Genomic DNA, 18,186 nt, shown 5'->3' with positions numbered 1-18,186 from the left:
TCAATAATATAGGAATAATTAACTGGGTTCTGTGCTTCACAGTCTTTCAGACCTCGCAGTCATCTCTGAATATTTGATTAAGGAACTGTGCTTGTAGCTTACTCACTTGTTTATTAAAAGGAGTCAGTTTTTTTCTAGCATGTTGGAATGAGAGGGTTTCAGTTCCTCACTGTCCGTGGACCTCTCCAGCATGACAGCTTACTTCATTAAAGCATGCAAACTGAGGTGGCAATAATAGAAGAGTGTCATCAAAATAGAAGTCACTGCTTTTTATAATCTAGTTATGGAATTGATGTACTATCAGTTTTGCTATTTATATTTCATTTGTTAGAAATAAGTCACAACATTCAGCCTACACTCAAAAGAAAGGGCATGAATATCAGTGATTATACAAAGGAGAATATACCAGGAGACAGAGATCATTGAGAGCCAAGTTAGAAGTTGCCTATCACAAATTGATGAAGGAATACATTAAGAATGAGCTTATTTATAGACAATCTTTGTTCAGTTTTGTGGCGGTTTGGGGGTGAAAAAAGAGAAACTGCAGAGCCCATATTAGTTTTGTGGGAATTTTCAGTATTGGTAAATTCTTCTTAATACTATGTTTTACAGGATTAACTGCCTTTTTGTTTCCTTGCCTTAATTCCCCAAGAAAGATTTCAGGTTTCCATGTCCTAGTACTCCACTTACACATTTCGGAGTGTATATTATGAACTAGAAAAATTAAATCATCTTTCCCCATTCCCTCCTTCCTTCTCATTGTTTGAGAAAGCTGGATATTATAGGTTGTAATATGGTTTTACTCTTTGTATCACATGTATATGCTTTAGTAACAATTTACAAATTAGTAACAATTTACAAATATATCTAGTAATTGTTACTAGATATATTTAATCTGTTTTGAGTTTCTCAGCAGTGAAATTAGGAGAGAAGTTTAGAATCTAATCCACTAATTCTGGAAGTGTGGTCCCAGGTCAGCAACATGATTATCTCCTGGGAAATTTGTGGGGATTCAAATTTTCTGGTACCACTCTAGACCTACTGAATCAGAAATTCTAGGAAAAGAGCTCATCAGTGTTTCCAGGTGATTCTGATACAGGTTGTGATTTCAGTACAATTAATTATTCCTTTCATTAGAGTTTGAATTACTTTTCCAAGAGGCTTTGGTCAGTATTACAAACCTTATTATTACTACTGTTAAATAAGGATTCTCAGGAAAATAAATATTTTTTTCATACTTATTTTACAGATAAAGGATATAGAAAAGAAATTCAATAAGTTTTTTAAGTCTGTTGGCTAGCATAGGCAGTTTGTGTGTTGGCCAGGAACGTGGAGGTGTTGAATGGAGAAAGCAGGGATTTCTTTTTTTAATTTATATATGACAGTGGAATGCATTATAATTCTTATTAAACATACAGAGCACAAATTTTTCATATCTCTGGTTGTATATAAAGTATATTCACACCAATTCATGTCCTCATACACATACTTTTGATAATAATGATCATTACATTTCCACCATCATTTCTAACCCCATGCCCCCTCACTTCCCCTCCAACCCCTCTGCCCTATCTGGAGTTCGTCTATTCCTCCCATGCTCCCTCTCTGTATCCCAGCCTCCTTATATCAAATGAAATCAGCCTCTTTATATCAAAGAAAACATTAGGTATTTAGATTTTTGGGATTGGCTAACTTCACTTAGCATTATCTTCTCTATTCTGTAACTCCATCCATTTACCTGCAAATGCCATGATTTTATTCTGTTTTATTGCTGAGTTAATATTCCATTTTGTATATATGCCACATTTTTTAATCCCTTCATCTATTGAAGGGCATCTAGGTTGGTTCCACAGTTTAGCTATTGTGAATTGTGCTGCTGTAAACATTGATGTGGCTGTGTCCCTATAGTATGCTGTTTTTAAGTCCTTTATGCCCCTTTAAAGAGGGGCATAGCTGGGTCAAATGGTGGTTCCATTCCCAATTTTCCAAGAAATCTCCATACTCCTTTCCATATTGGCTGCAACAAGTTGCAGTCCCACCAGCAGTGTATGAGTGTACCTTTTCCCCCATATTCTCGCCAACATTTATTGTTGTTTGTCTTCATAATAGCTGCCTTTCTGACTGGAGTGAGATGAAATCTTACAGTAGTTTTGATTTGCATTTCTCTAATTGAAAGCAGGGATTTTTGAGATGAATTTCCTCTCCCTTACATTATTTATCTTGTGGTTAACAAAAATCAAATACTAAATAGTGATTTTTTAAATGAAAATGTTATTTGCACAATATTGTATCAGATAATAAACTTAGTTGTAGTTTGAAAAATGTACTTGATGGTTGTTAAGGAATTAGTTGTATAATATTTCAACTTTATAATCCTGTTTCAATGAACATTTACCAATAAACATTGAAATAAAATTTCAGGCGAAATAGAGGTCTCACAGATAGAGCTTTCTAGAGTTCATGCCAACTTTTTGATGTATATAGGTATTTTTTTTAATCTATATAAAACATGATTTTTCTTTGTACTTAGTTCCAGTTGACTTTTTTAAAAAAATCTGTCCTAAGATACTACTAAGATGAAACTTAACGGCAAACTGTAATTTTAACTTCCTTAATTGTATATTTAATTAGGTTATATGTCTTTCATCTTTGTTTTATGGGCATTTCACAAAACTTGGATGCTTTTCAATCTTGAAGGGGCTAACTAGTGATTTCTTGATTTTTCTGCACAAATTCACATTTTAGTAAACTGTAGTAAACACTAACTGAAGTGATACGTGCTGCTCACGTATTATTCAGGTAAAGTTATTAGGTTCATAGTATGACAGATGGCTGAGTTTTGTATAGTCTTTTATTTTACTTACCAAAGAAAGTAAATTTAAGTGGGGAAACTAGGATAAAAAAGTGAAGTACAGTAGTGTTCTAAAAAATCTGTACTGTTCTAAAGAGAATTATGTAATAGTATATATTAAGAGCATTTGATGCTTTGTCTTCCTTAATTTTCCATTTAGTTTGGAATCTGGTACTCTGTTAGCTTGTCATTGGCTGCTGGATTCTTTTAGTTCTGTGATTTGGGAGCAGCAAGGTAACCTCATGATGGATGAGAATTGTCATTAACTGTGGGTTAGTTTGGTAGATTGTGGAAGCCTAATGATTTTTGAAACATGGGTGTCTTACCTGCCATTTTTAGTCTTGTTGATTTTGTAAGCTTAGCATATCCTTTGATTGCATAGGTGGTTGGATCAGGTTGAATCAGGTCTGTATTTTAAGGCCATTTGCTTTTTTCATATAAACCTCTTATTCTGATAAAACAAGGGTATCACAACATTATAAACTAAATTATTAGTAGGTATCCATTTTCAATAAAACATCTGAAAGTGATTCTGTTTTCATTTTTTTGCATGCATTTATTTAATGAATTTGATTTCCCCCCATCTTTTGGACTAATTTTGATGTAGTTTTTAAGATTTAGTAAACCACTCTAATTGTGTTGAATTTATCTGTGGTATAAAGCTTTTTCATGAGAAAGTTGTTTTAAATTTTTTCCTATATTTCTACTTAGAAATCAGTTACAATTTGCATGCCACATAAATTGCCTTTCTTGTATCTCTTAAATTTAAAATGCAGAATTTAATTTTAGTTCTTAGTAAATCAATTTTACATTAGGATTTAAGGGCACATTTGGCCAATATAATCTGAGAATGTTTACATATAATTTATTAAAAGTTTATAATGTGTGCAAATAATGAGTTAGAATCACTATATTTGATGACACTGTTAGAAGTAAATCATCCACATTTATTTTAATGTGCCCATATATACATATATACATGTACATATATATTAATTTGCTATATTCCTTTTTATATTCCTACAAAACAAGGAAAATATTAAATATTGCCCCACTCCTTACATTTCATAGTAAAACAATGTCTCATCAACTTTATATTCCATTCATTTGAATGGCCCACATTGAGCTTTACAACAGTAAATAATATTCATAATCATCAGAGTTGTCTTGCACTACCTATACTATTAAAGAAGCTCACTGATCAGTTTTTCTAATAAAATATTAAGGTGCTAAGACCAGCCATTGATTATCGAATTTAGTTAGAATCAATATTTTGGAGTTTGATATTTGCGTATGCACAAGGGTGCTTTTTAACTTATTCTTAATTTCATTTGTGATTACAGCTAGTGGGGTAAATTTTGTTATCAAGTTGGTAGAATGGGTTTTCATCAGGGAAGTTGGATGTTATACTGAATTGTTGGTCTGCAAGAAAACAGAATTCTTCTCTTGAGTGACTAAGCCAGGATAATCAGGCAAGGGGTTTTATTTCAAAGTTTGTTTTGGTGATGGCATAAATACATAACAGGTTCTGAAATCCAGTTACTATATTAAATTTCATCACTTGTTTTTTAGGTATTCCAATAACTGTACCACCTCCAGGTAAAACTTTTTTCATGTTTTCTCCATCATTGTTAATGAACATGAAATTTCAAGCTTATAGGAGGGACAGTGTTGATGCAGTTAGAATATGAATAGGCTATTGGGATTTCAAGGTCCTATTTTCAGCTCTGCCTTTGCTTCATTCCCGTTTTAAGATACTTAGTTTTCTTATACCTACCTGTCTTACCCATTTCTGTAGAAATAGAGATTCTGAGAAAATTCTCTCTTTATCAATTGGTGAAGAAAACAGTATGGGATATAAAAAAATTTATTAAAAGTCTTTTTAGATTAATGACATTTTTATATGATGAAGTGACTATAAGAGAAGAGAAAAATGATTTATCTTGACTTTATCATGGTTTCTGATTTCTCTATCCTTGTGGCATAACTCGGTATCATGAGAAAATATGTTGTGAGTCACACAGCAATTAGAAGGTCAGGTGGATGTTCTTAGACTGGTGATTTGTTGTTCATTGTTAGAGTGGTATGGTCAGTAGGAATTTATGTGTAGCCCAGTTTTGTTTTGTTTTTTTGGTCAGTTATTTCTTTTTATTTTGTGAGAGGAAACCCTATTAGTAATCATGTTTAATAAGTTCAGTATTTTAAAAGCAAAAGGATATAAAGAAAATGACAGGTGATATTGCTTGGGTCTAAATTCAGAATGGCCTAAATAAACGGAAGTAGTAAAGTTTAGATTGCAAAGGATAGTGTAAATATTTGCATATGTGATAGTCACTGATTGTGTATGAATGTGGCTAAAAAAGACTTATCAGAAATCAAAGTAATTGGTGTGTCTTAAAAGGCAATGTGATTGTGAGGCTGTGTAACATAGGGTTGTGGACTCTAGGACTAATGTGGCAATGGCCTAACTTTTGGTTATATTGATATGTTTTATAGAGAAGTTATAGACCCTAAAATTGTACACAGTGGAAAGCATGATAAACTTGGAAGTAGTTTAAAGCAGAACAAAAAAGACTTAAATGGAGTTTTGAGAAGGGATAAGATAACAGGGATTCAATTTTACATAGACTATTAAAAAGGAGGCTTAATGGAAGAGTTTTCAAATATGTAAAAGATAATGGATAATATGACAGTAGAATACTTGTCCTCATCAGGACAGCAGATGAATTGTGTGAGGAATTTCAATTATATAATCTAATGCATTTCCTAATAGTGAGAGTTGTTAAAACTTGGAAGGAATTGGTATTGTAAGTTGTGGAATCTTAAAGTCTGTGTTGTGATGCTATATTGCCTATCTGAATTTGAAAGTGTAGAGTAGATTAACTGTTAAAATCCCTTTTAGCCATATTATTCATGGTATTTCACTTAAGTATTATGAATTATTGAGAATGCAGACCTCATGATATAAAGGTGCAAATTATTTTCCTCCAAACAAATCAAAAAACTCCATTATGTGCCTTTCTTTGTTAAGTAATTTGTTGGGGTTGTGCTATTTAAAACATATTTAATGGCGGATGTTCTCAGCTTTGAGTAGTTATATATTTACTGGTAAGATTTGATTTAAAGTTACACATTTTTAAAGGAAATTTTTATACATGTAGAACTCAAGCTATTTTTAAAAAGAGGTAAATGCTATTTTATTTTATTTTCTTCTAAAATATTTTAAGTATAATATATCTGATGGCAACACTACTACTGTTGTTTATATGGAAAAGGTAAGGCATTGAGACTAACTCTCATACTCACAAAATGGGCTGTGTGTGGTGCTGAAAATAAGACCGGGTGTCCTGACTCCCAGTTTGTTGTGTTCTGTGTTAGGCCAGACTGTATTTGGAATTTTTTATTGCTCCAGAAATCTGTTTTATAAGTTTAAGCTCCATTTTTTTCCTATCCATTTTAACATAGAAAAGCACGTTTATGTCCCCAGAGAAATTTAGTGGTACTCAGCAACTTTGTTTTGCTCTTTACATTAAACATATATTTTGTTAATTTATTTTTTATTTTTTTTGTCTTATGATTGAATGTTTCAGGTTTTCCTCCTCCACCAGGTGCTCCTCCTCCATCTCTTATACCAACAATAGAAAGGTAAATCATTATAAATACTGTAAATTTTTTATCATTGTGATTGCCTTTTGACAGAGAATCATGTACATGTCTTGGTAATATTTTCAAAGATAATTTTATAAACACAGCACCTGCCTTTTAATTTATAAGATGTTAGACCTACAGCCTATTATCAATATAGGGCAAAGGAAATGAAATCATAATATTTTGAAATAATATCTTTGGTTTCTGATACATTGGTGAAAGAAACTGCTAGATGGTTAAAAACTTTTGAGTATCATCAGTTTTATGGGAAATAGAGTTTACTGGAAATAATGAATAATGCCTATCTCTTAAACAGTTTATATCACCTGGAATGCTGTACTGAAGAATATTCTGAGTAATATTGAGTCAATATTGTGTTTAACAGGGTTTAACAGTGTATTTAATAACATTGAAATCACAGTGTTGCCAGGCAAATTTCATAACCTTTTTGAGACTTAAGTTTCCCTTTTTACTATACGGATTGATAAAGTTGTGAAGATTGAAGCTCCAGCACAATTCTTGGCAGATAGAAATCATTCAGAAATAAACACCTAGCATGCACAAGTCCCTGGGATCAGTACTCAGTAGTGCAAAACAAAAAATAGGTGTTAGGCTTTTTGAGGTTAAGAGACTGTGTTAAGTATTTATAAATAAAATTATAGCATTAACATATATCAGAGTTGAATAAAAGTTTTGCCAGGCACAGGGCTGCATGCCTGTAGTCTGAGGTATTCAGGAGGCTGAAGCAGAGGATTTCTTGAGCCCAGGAGGTGGAGGCCATTTTAGGCAACTTAGTGTGAACCTGTCTCAAAAATAAGTTATAATTTTACCTTGCTGTTTTTCCATTTGTACCAAACTATTGAAACTAATTTGCAACAGATGTAAAAATACATTTTTTTCCCTCAACAGTGGACATTCCTCTGGTTATGATAGCCGTTCTGCACGTGCATTTCCATATGGCAATGGTAAGTTGTTAGTCACCTAGATTCAGATTCATAATTAGTTGCCCAGATTTAATTTGAATCAATAAAGTACATAACTATTTTAAAGCAATAAAAATGTGTTTCTGTGATTTAAAATAACATCTTAAAGAGAAGTGAAAACAATTATCTGAAGAAATAACTAGGTTAAGTATCTGCCAGGTTACTTAACAAAATAATTTTTATTTATTTGTTGATTTAAACTTTGTTTATTTGTTGATTAAATATTTGTTGATTAAACTTTTAAAGATTATTAAACAGTAGCATAAGAGATATTTGTACCTTTTCCTAAAAGGACTTAGGATTTGTCACAAATTTGTCTCGTACCCTTGTCTGAGTCATAGTACCCATCTAATATTCTTATTTTTCCCCTCGCTACTTTAATTTTTCTTGTAAATTATCTATAGGTCTTCTTTTGTGTTCATGTGTAATGACTTTATTCAAGTTTTTTTGATACCACTTTTATTCATTTATTTTTAAAATGCTGTGCATTGTACTAAATTTTAAGGCTACAGTGAGACCTGGTAGTCACTGTCATCAATAGACTAGAAAGGGGATGGCTTATTAAAAGTGTCATGGGAGTTTGGTGGAAGGGGTCTTGTACTCCAGAGGGGTGGAGTAAGTAGATGATTTGACTTCCATGTAGTTCAAATATAGGGGATGTGAGAACATGATAGACTTCATGTAGGGGAGTACAAGCATGTCTGAGAGATGTTACACATTTGATTCTGAATGATTGTAATAAAACAAATGTTGCAATAAAATAAGTCACAAAGTTTTCAGGTTCCTAGAGCATGTAAAAGCAATGTTTACACTATAGTAACAGTCTATAGTACACTATAGTAACAGTGTTCAGTAGTATTATGTTTAAAAGAACCTTGATTTAAAAATACTTTATTGCTTTTGAAAAAGAAAGAAAAAGAAAAAAATCACCTGAGCCAAATAACATCTTTGCTGGTGCAGGGTCTTGCCTGAATGATGATGACTGCTATTGGTAGTTGCTGAAGGTTGGGTGGCCGTGGCAATTTCTTAAAATAAGACAACAATAATTAATTTAGTCTTCCTTTCAGGAAGAATTCTTTGTAGCTTATGATGTTATTTGATAGCACTTGATCCACTGTAGGACTTCTTTAGAAATTGGAATCAGCCCTCACAAACCCTGCTGCTGCCTTCTCAATTAAATTCATGTACTATTCTAGATCTTTTGTTATTTCAACATTTTTCACAGCATCTTCACCAAGAGTAAATGCCATCTTAATGAGGAGCATTTCTCATGCATTAAAAATTTATGATGAGATTGCAGTAATTTCATCACATCTTCATTTTTTGTTTCTAATTCTAATTATCTTGCCATATTCATACCTGCAGTTACTTTGTCCACTGAATCCTAACCCCTCACAGTCGTCCATGGAGATTGGAATCAGCTGCTTTCTAATTGTCATTAATGTTAATATTAACCAGTAAATCACAACTATTCTTAATGGCATCTAGAATGGTGAATCCTTCCCAGAATTTCAGTTTATTTTGCCCAGATCTATCAAAGGAATCACTATGGCAGTTACAGCCTTAGGAAAGGTATTTCTTAAAGAAGCTTGAAAGTCAGAATTACCCCCTTAATCCAAAGACTACAGAATGGAAGTTTTGTTAGAATGTAGGTAAGCAACATGAATTTCATTGTACGTCACCCTCAGAACTCTTGATATTTTGGAAGATATATTTTATTTTATAAGAAATAGGTCTTAGTGTGCTTAAAATAATCAATAAGCCATGTTTTGCTGCAATGCAGGCTTTGTTGTTTCATTTACAGAGCACAGGCAAAGTAGACTTAGTGCAATTCTTGGGCCCTAAGATTTCTGGAATAGTAAGTAAGCATTGACTTCTACTGCATTAGCCCTAATAAAAAAGCCCGCCCATCCTTTGAAGCTTTGAGGCCAAGCATTGATTTGTTCTCTGCAACTATGAAAATCACAGGTGAATCTTCTTCCATTAGTAGGCTGTGTTTAGTTTACATTAAAAATCTGTTGTTGAGTGTAGCCACCTTCATCACTGTCTTAACTAGATGTTCTGGATAACTTTCGACAACTTTTGCATCAGCACTTGCCACACCACCTTGCACTTTCATGTTATGAAGATGGCTTTTTTCCTTTTTCTTTCTTTCATTAAATCTCATGAACCAAACTTTGCTAGCTTCAAGCTTTTCTTCTGCATCTCTTTCACTTCTTTCAGCCTCCATGAAGAGTTAAGTCCTAGCTCTAGGTTAGGCTTTGCTTAAGGGAATATTACAGATGATTTGATATTCTATCCAGACCACTAAAACTTGCTCCATGCCAGCAATAAGACTAAAACTTTTCTCATTATTTGTGTTTACTAGAGTAGCGCTTTAAGTTTCCTTCAAGAACTTTACCTTTGCATTCATAATTTTGCTGTCTGGTGCAAGAGGTCTAACTTTTGACCTAAACTTTTGATGTGCCTTCCTTCACCAAGCTTAATTATTTCTAGCTTTTACTTGAACACTTAGAGGCCAAGTTAGTGTTATTAACTGGCCCAATTTCAATATTTTGTCCTGGGGGAGAGGGAGGCCTGTAGGAGAAAGGAGCAAGACAGAATAGGCTGGTCAGTTGAGCAGACTGAACACACATGTTTGTTGATTAATATTGCTTTATTGACCGAGTTTCATGCCTCAGAACAATTATAGTAGTAACAAAAGATTATTGATCACAGATCCCCATCATAGAAATAATAATATTGAAAAGTTTGAAATATTTTGAGACTTACCAAAATGTGACATGGAGACATCAAGTGAGCTCATGGTGTTGGGGAAATGGTATCAATAGATTTGCGTGATGGAGGGTTGCCACAAGTCTTCAATTTGAGAAAATATCCACAAAGCACAATAAAGCAAAGATCAATTAAACAAGCTTTGCTTGTATAGTCATGCTGTGGAGCTTGGACCTCTTAGAGCATTGTGAAGAACCAATTAGTTTTTTAAGCTGAGTTGTGAAATTACGAGATTTACATTTGAAAAAGTTCCTTTCTGCCTATTTACTGTGAAGAAATTGTGGATTTATAAGGTGTGTATTAAGGTTGGGATTGACAAGTGTTACCTTCTTGGATTAGGAGGAAAATTAGAAGTTGTTGAGTGTGTAGGTAGGGCAGGGTAAAAAATAACTTTCTGTCTATATAGATGACTCCTAACAAAAGACAGATTAATAAGAGAAAAAAAAACCAGGTATGCTTCATGTGATATAAGATACCCAGGAAATGAGTAGTTCTCAGAGAGGTGACTTTAAAAAAAAAAAAAATCTGGCATAGATTGGCATCTACAACAAAGAAACGGAAAATTTTAGAGAAGTGACAAGACAAAGGATCCAATGCTGGGAATGCAGTATATATAGTAGACAAAGGCTAGTTGGTCGAGATTGTTATGTAATTTACTCTGGTGTGTTCTCCAGTGTGATAAGGGCTTAAAGATATCTGTAGATCAGTAGTGTCCTTCTTGGTAGAGAGGGTAAGAAGGACACCTATGCCTTTTGTAAAATTTATTTCATTTCTAAGCAAATGGGGGAGGGCAAAGAACTTTTCTTTTATCTGCTTCTCATTTACATTCACCTCAAAATAATCCTTAAACCCATTTATCATTGCCTCTCTCCTTTTCCCCACTGTTTTGTTCTCTTTATTTATATGCTTGACCTCTGTTACATGTGTTGTCAACCACTACTGGGTAGAATATTAGTGCATCTTTGTTTTGTTTGGCTGGACATGCACTTAGAATATTTACATTCTGTCCTGGAACCCCAGTTACCTGACTCTTAACATATTTTTTATTCTAAAAGCTGAAAAATAAATAATATTCACATTGTTATGGCTCTGTAAACTTTGGGCACTGCAGAGATAAATTATAACACCTAAGCCCCTCAAAGGAGAGAGATCTTATAGCAAGTATGTAAACTCATCTTTTCCTTAATACTTCATCAATTGTATAAAGTCATATTACATCTTACTTTGGTTGGTTCATAGTTGGATCATAATTTTTTCTACCTCAAGTACATAAAGATATTCTTTAATGCTTTTATTTCTTCAAAAAAAAATGTTAATTTTGTTTTTCAAATGTAAGTCCTTAAGCCATCTGGAATTAATTTCTGCCTCTGGTACTAAAGATTTAAGTGTCCCAGTATCATTTATTGAATAATCTGTTCTTCCTGGGGGACCTACAATATCATCTTCATATATCAGATTTCCAAATATGAATGCGTCTGCTTGGGAGCTTTGTAGACTATTTGGCTAATTAAATTGAATAGTTGTCTACTAATAATGCTATAACCTCTTAATCACAAGTTTCATAATGTGATATCTGGTGCAGCAATATTTATCTTCCCTACTCTGCTTCGTAAGTATTATACTTTTCCAAGTTCCTTGAAAATCTCTGTTGTGGTTTTGATTAATAATTAATAACATTAATATAGTGTTATTTGTAACACTGTTCTGAGCAATTTGTTTACATTAACTTACATTAACTCACATAGTCCTGACAGCCTTTAAGTAGATAGTACTGTTATCTTTATGCTTCATATGAGGAAATCAAATATTAGGTTAATTAATTTCCCTAGATCGACACAACAAATGGCAGTGAGAATTTGAATTCATATAGCCTGGCTTCAGAGCTCTTGCTTTTACTAGGCCATATTAGAATTACATTGGTGCTATAGATCATTCTGTGTAGAATTCAAACCTTTGCAGAAGTGCATATATCCCTCAGCGAAAACTCATTTATACAGATCTTCCTTAATGTGTTTTGATAAGCTACTATAATCATATCTGTACACTAGCATATTTTGGGTTAGATATAGTCTGTAGGTACTTAATACAGAGTTGCTGCTGCAAATGGTATATACATTTGAACCACATGTTCTATTTATGTTTGCTTGAATTAGTAACAGAATTGGTTGGTTTTTATATTTATCTTGTAGGCATTTACCTTGCTCAAATCTCTCCAATCTATTCAGACAGTAATATCACCTATAGATTATGACAGTTTTCTTTTCAGTTACTTATTTCCTTATCCTCACCCTCCTTTTTAATTTTTTTTCATTTATTTTTAATTATTGTTATGTTTACTAGTAGTAGTGTTGTAGTAGTTGTTGTTGTAGTAGTAGTAGTAGTATTTGACTTTTGTTGTTGTTGTTCTTATTCTGAATAGGACCTTCCATATAATGTTGAAGTACTAGGAATAAAATTATCCTTTTTCTCTTTAAATGCTTCTGGATTTTTACTACCATGTTTTTAATGGAATCATATCAGATTAAGAAAATTTCCATCCTGTCCTACTTTTCCAAGGGCGTTAAACTGTAAATGGATTTTGAATTGAATCAAGTGCTTTTTGAGATGATTATAATTATTTTTCTTTTCTGATCTGTTATTTTGAGAAATTAGATTTCTATGTTATTCTAATATTAAATTACTGTTGGTTTCTATGATTAACCTAAGTTGGTTGTGATTGATTATCTTCTTTTAAATAAGCAGTAATTGCTAATATTTAGAATTGGGGCATCTAAATTTGCATAAAACTGACCTATGATTTTTCTTTATCTGTATCAAGGTACACAAGCCACATGGGAAAAGTTAGGAAATAATCTCTTCTTCCCTCTATTTGGATAATATTGGAATACTCTATACCTTATAAATTATTGGAACTCACCTGTAAAAGCTATTTGGCTTTGTGGGAAGATTTTAAATTACTGATTCAATGTTTTTTATGGTTACGAGATTATTCAAGATTTCTTTTTCTTGAGTCATTTTTGTTTGCTAAAGTTTTGTTTTTGTTTTTTGTAGGAACCCATTTCAGCCATGTTTTACACAGTGCATTGTTATAAAGTATATAATGTTCTCTTTATTGTTTAACTCTGCAGTATCTAGTTGGTAGTCTCTTTTGGTTCTGATATTGTTTATATGTTATTTTTAATCTTTTTAAATGATTGTCATGTTTTTCCTAGTCTTCAAAAACCACCTTTCAGCTATTTACTTTTATATGGTGAATTTTTATTTACTTGATTTCAATTCTCTATCTCCCTTCTATTGGATCATTTTATTCTTAAGTTTGTAGGTTGGAAGCTTAGTCCATTAATTTTCAGTCTTTTCTAATAGTATTTTAAGACTAGATTTCCTTCTAGAACAGTTTGTATTCCTAAACTTTCTATAGATCATATTATTGCCGTAGGTTTAGTTTATAGCAGTTTAAATTTAGGAATTTTTTGGACCCATGTGTTATCAGAAATATGTTTTTAATTTGTAATGTATGGATGTTTACCCGTAACTTTTAGATTTGACTTTTAACATAAATTGCATGGTAGTCCAGAGAATATGGCATTTATTATTATTTTAAAAGTTTCTGGGTGCTTGAGAATAAGTACTTTTTGTTAAAGTTAGTATCCTATGTCATGTTCATTAATTCAAACTTAATATAATCTTTAAACTTTTTTGTCTGCTAACCTAATATGTCGATAATTGAAAAATTATCTCCCATGGATTTTGCTATTTCTACTTGTGCTTCCATCAGCATTCATTCTAAAATTTAAGGTGTTTTTGTTAGAACAAATTTAAACTTTCAGGGATCTTCTTGTTGGTGAATTGCATTTTTTATCTTCATGTAATCATTTTTTCTTTCTCAGGTAATGATTTTTGTGTGACTCTGCTTTATCAACACAACTAATCATCTGGGAGATTCAAAGGGTTTTTTAAAAGTATAAATCAACAGTTTTTATCTTTGAACTGATGAATTCAATCCCTTTTTATTGTGATTTTAAGTCTTTTGAATTGACTGCGTTTTTTGGTTAATTATTTAATTTCATTTTTTCCTATATTGTTTGAAATAGTAAATTTTTTCTTATTTCTTTAGTGGATCCTCTGGAAATTTATTATGCATAGTTAAATGATAGCTGAATCCCCTTCTTCATCATAGAGACCTTAGGACACTCTTCTGACATTCTATTGTGATTCATTGTTATAAAAAATGAATTATTTTATTTTATTCTTAAAAAAACCTCTACTATTGGTTAGCATATTTTATTTGTATATATGATTACCATTTATTTGTTCAATTATTTCCTCCTTTGATATTTTTTAATAATTTTTAAAATTTGTTTTAATTAGTTATACATGACAGTAGAATGCATTTATTCACTTTGATATATTATACATAGATGGGATATAATTTCTCATTTTTCTGAGTGTACATGTTGCACCCTCCTTTGATCTTACAGCTTTCTAGAGTAACTTCTTTTACTCATTGTCTTGGATCTTTGTAATTTACCTTTTTTTTCAAAGTTTGTCTAATAGTATATCTTGTTTTCTTGAAGTCTTTTGATACTGTTTGCTTTTTTTGTTTTATACATACCATTGTTTTATTGTTTTTTATTTATTTTTTTAGTTGTAATTGGACATAATACCGTTACTTATTTATTTTTATGTGGTGCTGAGGATCGAACCCAGGGCCTCACACCCAGGGCCTCACATGTACTAGGCGAGCACTCTACTGCTGAGCCACAACCCAGCCCCATCATTGTTTTATTCTTAAAATATAATTTTGTTGAGTATACCTTTGTAGAATAATAATTATTTTCCCTCAACACTTTGAAGATGCTCCAGTGTATTTGGATTTCTACTTTTTATATTGGGAAGTTTGTGGTCTGATTCTGATTCCTATTTACCTTGCCAAATGAATGGACTTTAAGATTTATTAGGTCTTTTGAGATTTGTTGCTAGATCTTTATTTAATATCAGGGGTATTTGCCATTTGATATTTCTCTTTTCTATTTTCTATTATAATCTACTGACACGTTTTTTGGGGGAGAAGTTTTTTTGTTTGTTTGTTTTTTGGTCTTTGTTATTCAAGTACCATAACCTTTGTTTTTAATTATAGTGGTTTTCTTTTTTTTTTCCTTAGTTGCCTTTCCCCATCTTACTGGTTCTGCTCCTTCATGGCCTAGTCTTGTGGACACCACCAAGCAATGGGACTATTATGCAAGAAGAGAAAAAGACAGAGATAGAGAAAGAGACAGAGACAGAGAGCGAGATCGTGATAGGGACAGAGAACGAGAACGCACCAGAGAGAGAGAGAGGGAGCGTGATCACAGTCCTACTCCAAGTGTTTTCAACAGGTTTGTTGGGTGTGCATGAGTTTGTAGATGCATATTTTATTTAATCTTTCAAATTAATATTTGGGGTAAGGAAGTGAATTCCAATTAACTTCGAGAAGGGATGCTTGAAAAGTAGTTAATAAACCATTTAAAATCGGATCTGTTCTATGCTTAGAGGCTTCCCATTACTTAGAGCAAGTCTTCAAATTTATTTGGTCACTTATCCCTTAAAAGAATTTCATACCTCCTTGCAAATTTGGATCTTAACCATTTAAAATTTTAGTTTAAATAGTTGACAGTATATTACAAATATACCTTCCAGTACATTGTAACTTCCAGTGTATTATAAATGTTAATATTTAAAAATAAAAGTGTCACTCTTTTAAATGTGTCCCATGGATTAAAAATATTGTGGTTTGCCAAACACTATCATCCATTTTTAAAAAATGAGTAGATTCTCTTTAACAGTTGGAAATTTACCTTGTTTTTTTATGCTTGAATTTTCACTTTTGTGTCACTTTTCTTAAAGAATGTTTGTTTAGTCTTGAAAATTTTTAAATTAATTATCCTATCTTTTCTGCAATACATGTGTGTAAATTAAAATATTTAAAGCAGCTTTTTTCATGACCTAGGTATCTCAAATGGTTTTTCAAAAATTTATCCTGATTTTAATTATTATTTTCCTTATTATAAATAAATATACTAAAAATAATGTAATGGAAATATATCCCATAAATGTGATGGAAGAACTTTTCCTCATCCCCAGTTAATATATGTATTCATGAATGAATATTATTACTGTTAATGACTAAATGGTCTGTCATTAGCTTTTTTTTTTTAATATGTAGAGATAAGCACTAAGAAGCCTTGTTTACATATATTAGGGCAGTCTAATTCAGTGTGATCTCATCTTAACTTGATTATTTATGCAAATATCCTGTTTTTTCTAACTAAGGTCACATTCACAGGTACCAGGATTAGGACTTGGCTCCTATTTTTCTAGGGCTTGCAGTTCAGTGCCATACATATGGTCAGTAATAAAGTCTTTCACTTTCTCAGTTTCTTGTAAGAAGTGGCAAGATTTATTAAAAGACTACCAATTATACTTGTTAGTCTTTCATTTAAAGACAGTGTAACTTGTTTAACTTAGAAATGGTTGGGAAGACCAAAATACTACTAATTTTAGTACATATTTGCTAAAATATTGTTAAAAAGGAAAACAGTGTAATATGTGTTAAAGATTTATTTTCATGAAGACCTTGGAACTGCAAATTTTCCTCATTCCACTTATGGAAAAGAGCTACAATGCAACTTAATTGGAAAAAGATATTTCTCACTGTCCAGCCAGACAACCAGTTCACAGAACAAAGTCTGGCTTCATTTTTCTGTTCAGATAAATGAGTTAATCTATATTGAGTTAATCTGTGTTCACTGTCTAAGATGAATGCTGTTGTCACAGAGCCCAAATAAGATGCTGAGTACCAGCACTTAGTTTTGTTTTGCTTCTGCTTTGTTTTGTTTTCCTGGGACTATCCTCCATACAGATTTTTTTTTTTTTTTAATTTCTTCACTACTGAATTTAGAACAGCTCAGGAGGACATAAGCCAAAATACTCTATTTTGTACTATTTGTCATTGATAGGAAGAGCCAAAGCGCTATGGAAGTTTTATGGTTCCTTAAATAAAATAGTTCTCACTGAAGTTGATACTTTAAATTAAAAAGAGTTAATTTATAGTGTACTTGGTGGTTTCTGTAAACTGAACCACTATATGATGGTAAAATTGGTGAAAGAAACGTCTTTCTTTTCTAAAAGGATAAGATGGTGATAGAGAAGAGGTTGCTAGAGAAGTGGTTAGTATCTATAGGCAATTGAGAAAGTACTTTTACCTCTAGAGTATACATATTCAAAAGTAAGGAACTTAGTGCAAAAATTTAATATGAAAGAAGATTGAAATCTATTGCTTTGGTATAACTCATATTTCTTTGCATAAATATGCTGTATTTTGAAGATTTGAGGCTAAATTATTTGATTTCAAATATGCACATGCACAGATGTTACTGAATTTTTTTTGAAACTTAAAAAGTGTTAATAATAATGCCAGGCACAGTGTCACACACCTGTAATCCCTTAGCAGGCTAAGACAGGAAAATCTCGAGTTCAAAGCCAGCCTCAACAAAAGCAAGGTGCTAGGGTCTCACTGAGTTGCTTATCTCAAAATAAAATATAAAATAGCGCTGTTGATGTGGCTCAGTGCCCTTGAGTTCAATCCCCAGAACCCCCCCCCCCGCCGCAAAAAAAAGTGTGTGTGTGTGTGTGTGTGTGTGTGTGTGTGTGTGTGTATATATATGTATGTATGTATGTGTATATGCATGTATATAGATATGTAAGTGTGTATGCATGTATATGTATACACACACAGTTAATAATAGTTAAAATTAGGTAGGGAATTAGGAGTCATTGTTTACCTAAATTGAACTAAAAGCTTAAGGCCAGACAGGCAAAAGGCAAAGGAATTTTATACATTCTAAATCATTCTAGGAAAAAAATTGCCCTCTAGAAAAGCCACATGAAATA

The 18,186-nt window shown here is 32.2% G+C and overlaps 1 protein-coding gene across 8 annotated transcripts in view; it reads left to right on the top strand.

Moving 5' to 3' along the window:
• Fip1l1 (factor interacting with PAPOLA and CPSF1) overlaps positions 1–18,186 on the top strand; it is a 68,031-nt gene that overhangs the window by 46,172 nt on the left and 3,673 nt on the right. For all 8 annotated transcript variants that reach the window (XM_026385522.1, XM_077803572.1, XM_077803573.1 and 5 more), the window contains 3 exons: positions 6,442–6,496; positions 7,409–7,464; positions 15,419–15,632. In XM_026385522.1, the coding sequence (XP_026241307.1) occupies positions 6,442–6,496; positions 7,409–7,464; positions 15,419–15,632 (325 nt within the window). The remainder of the gene's footprint in view (positions 1–6,441; positions 6,497–7,408; positions 7,465–15,418; positions 15,633–18,186) is intronic.

Source organism: Urocitellus parryii, chromosome 10 (genome assembly GCF_045843805.1).
Source record: "Urocitellus parryii isolate mUroPar1 chromosome 10, mUroPar1.hap1, whole genome shotgun sequence".
NCBI classification, from domain to species: Eukaryota; Metazoa; Chordata; class Mammalia; order Rodentia; family Sciuridae; genus Urocitellus; species Urocitellus parryii.
The sequence above is the reverse complement of the archived record's forward strand: the minus strand, read 5'-3'. Positions and strand labels throughout refer to the sequence as shown.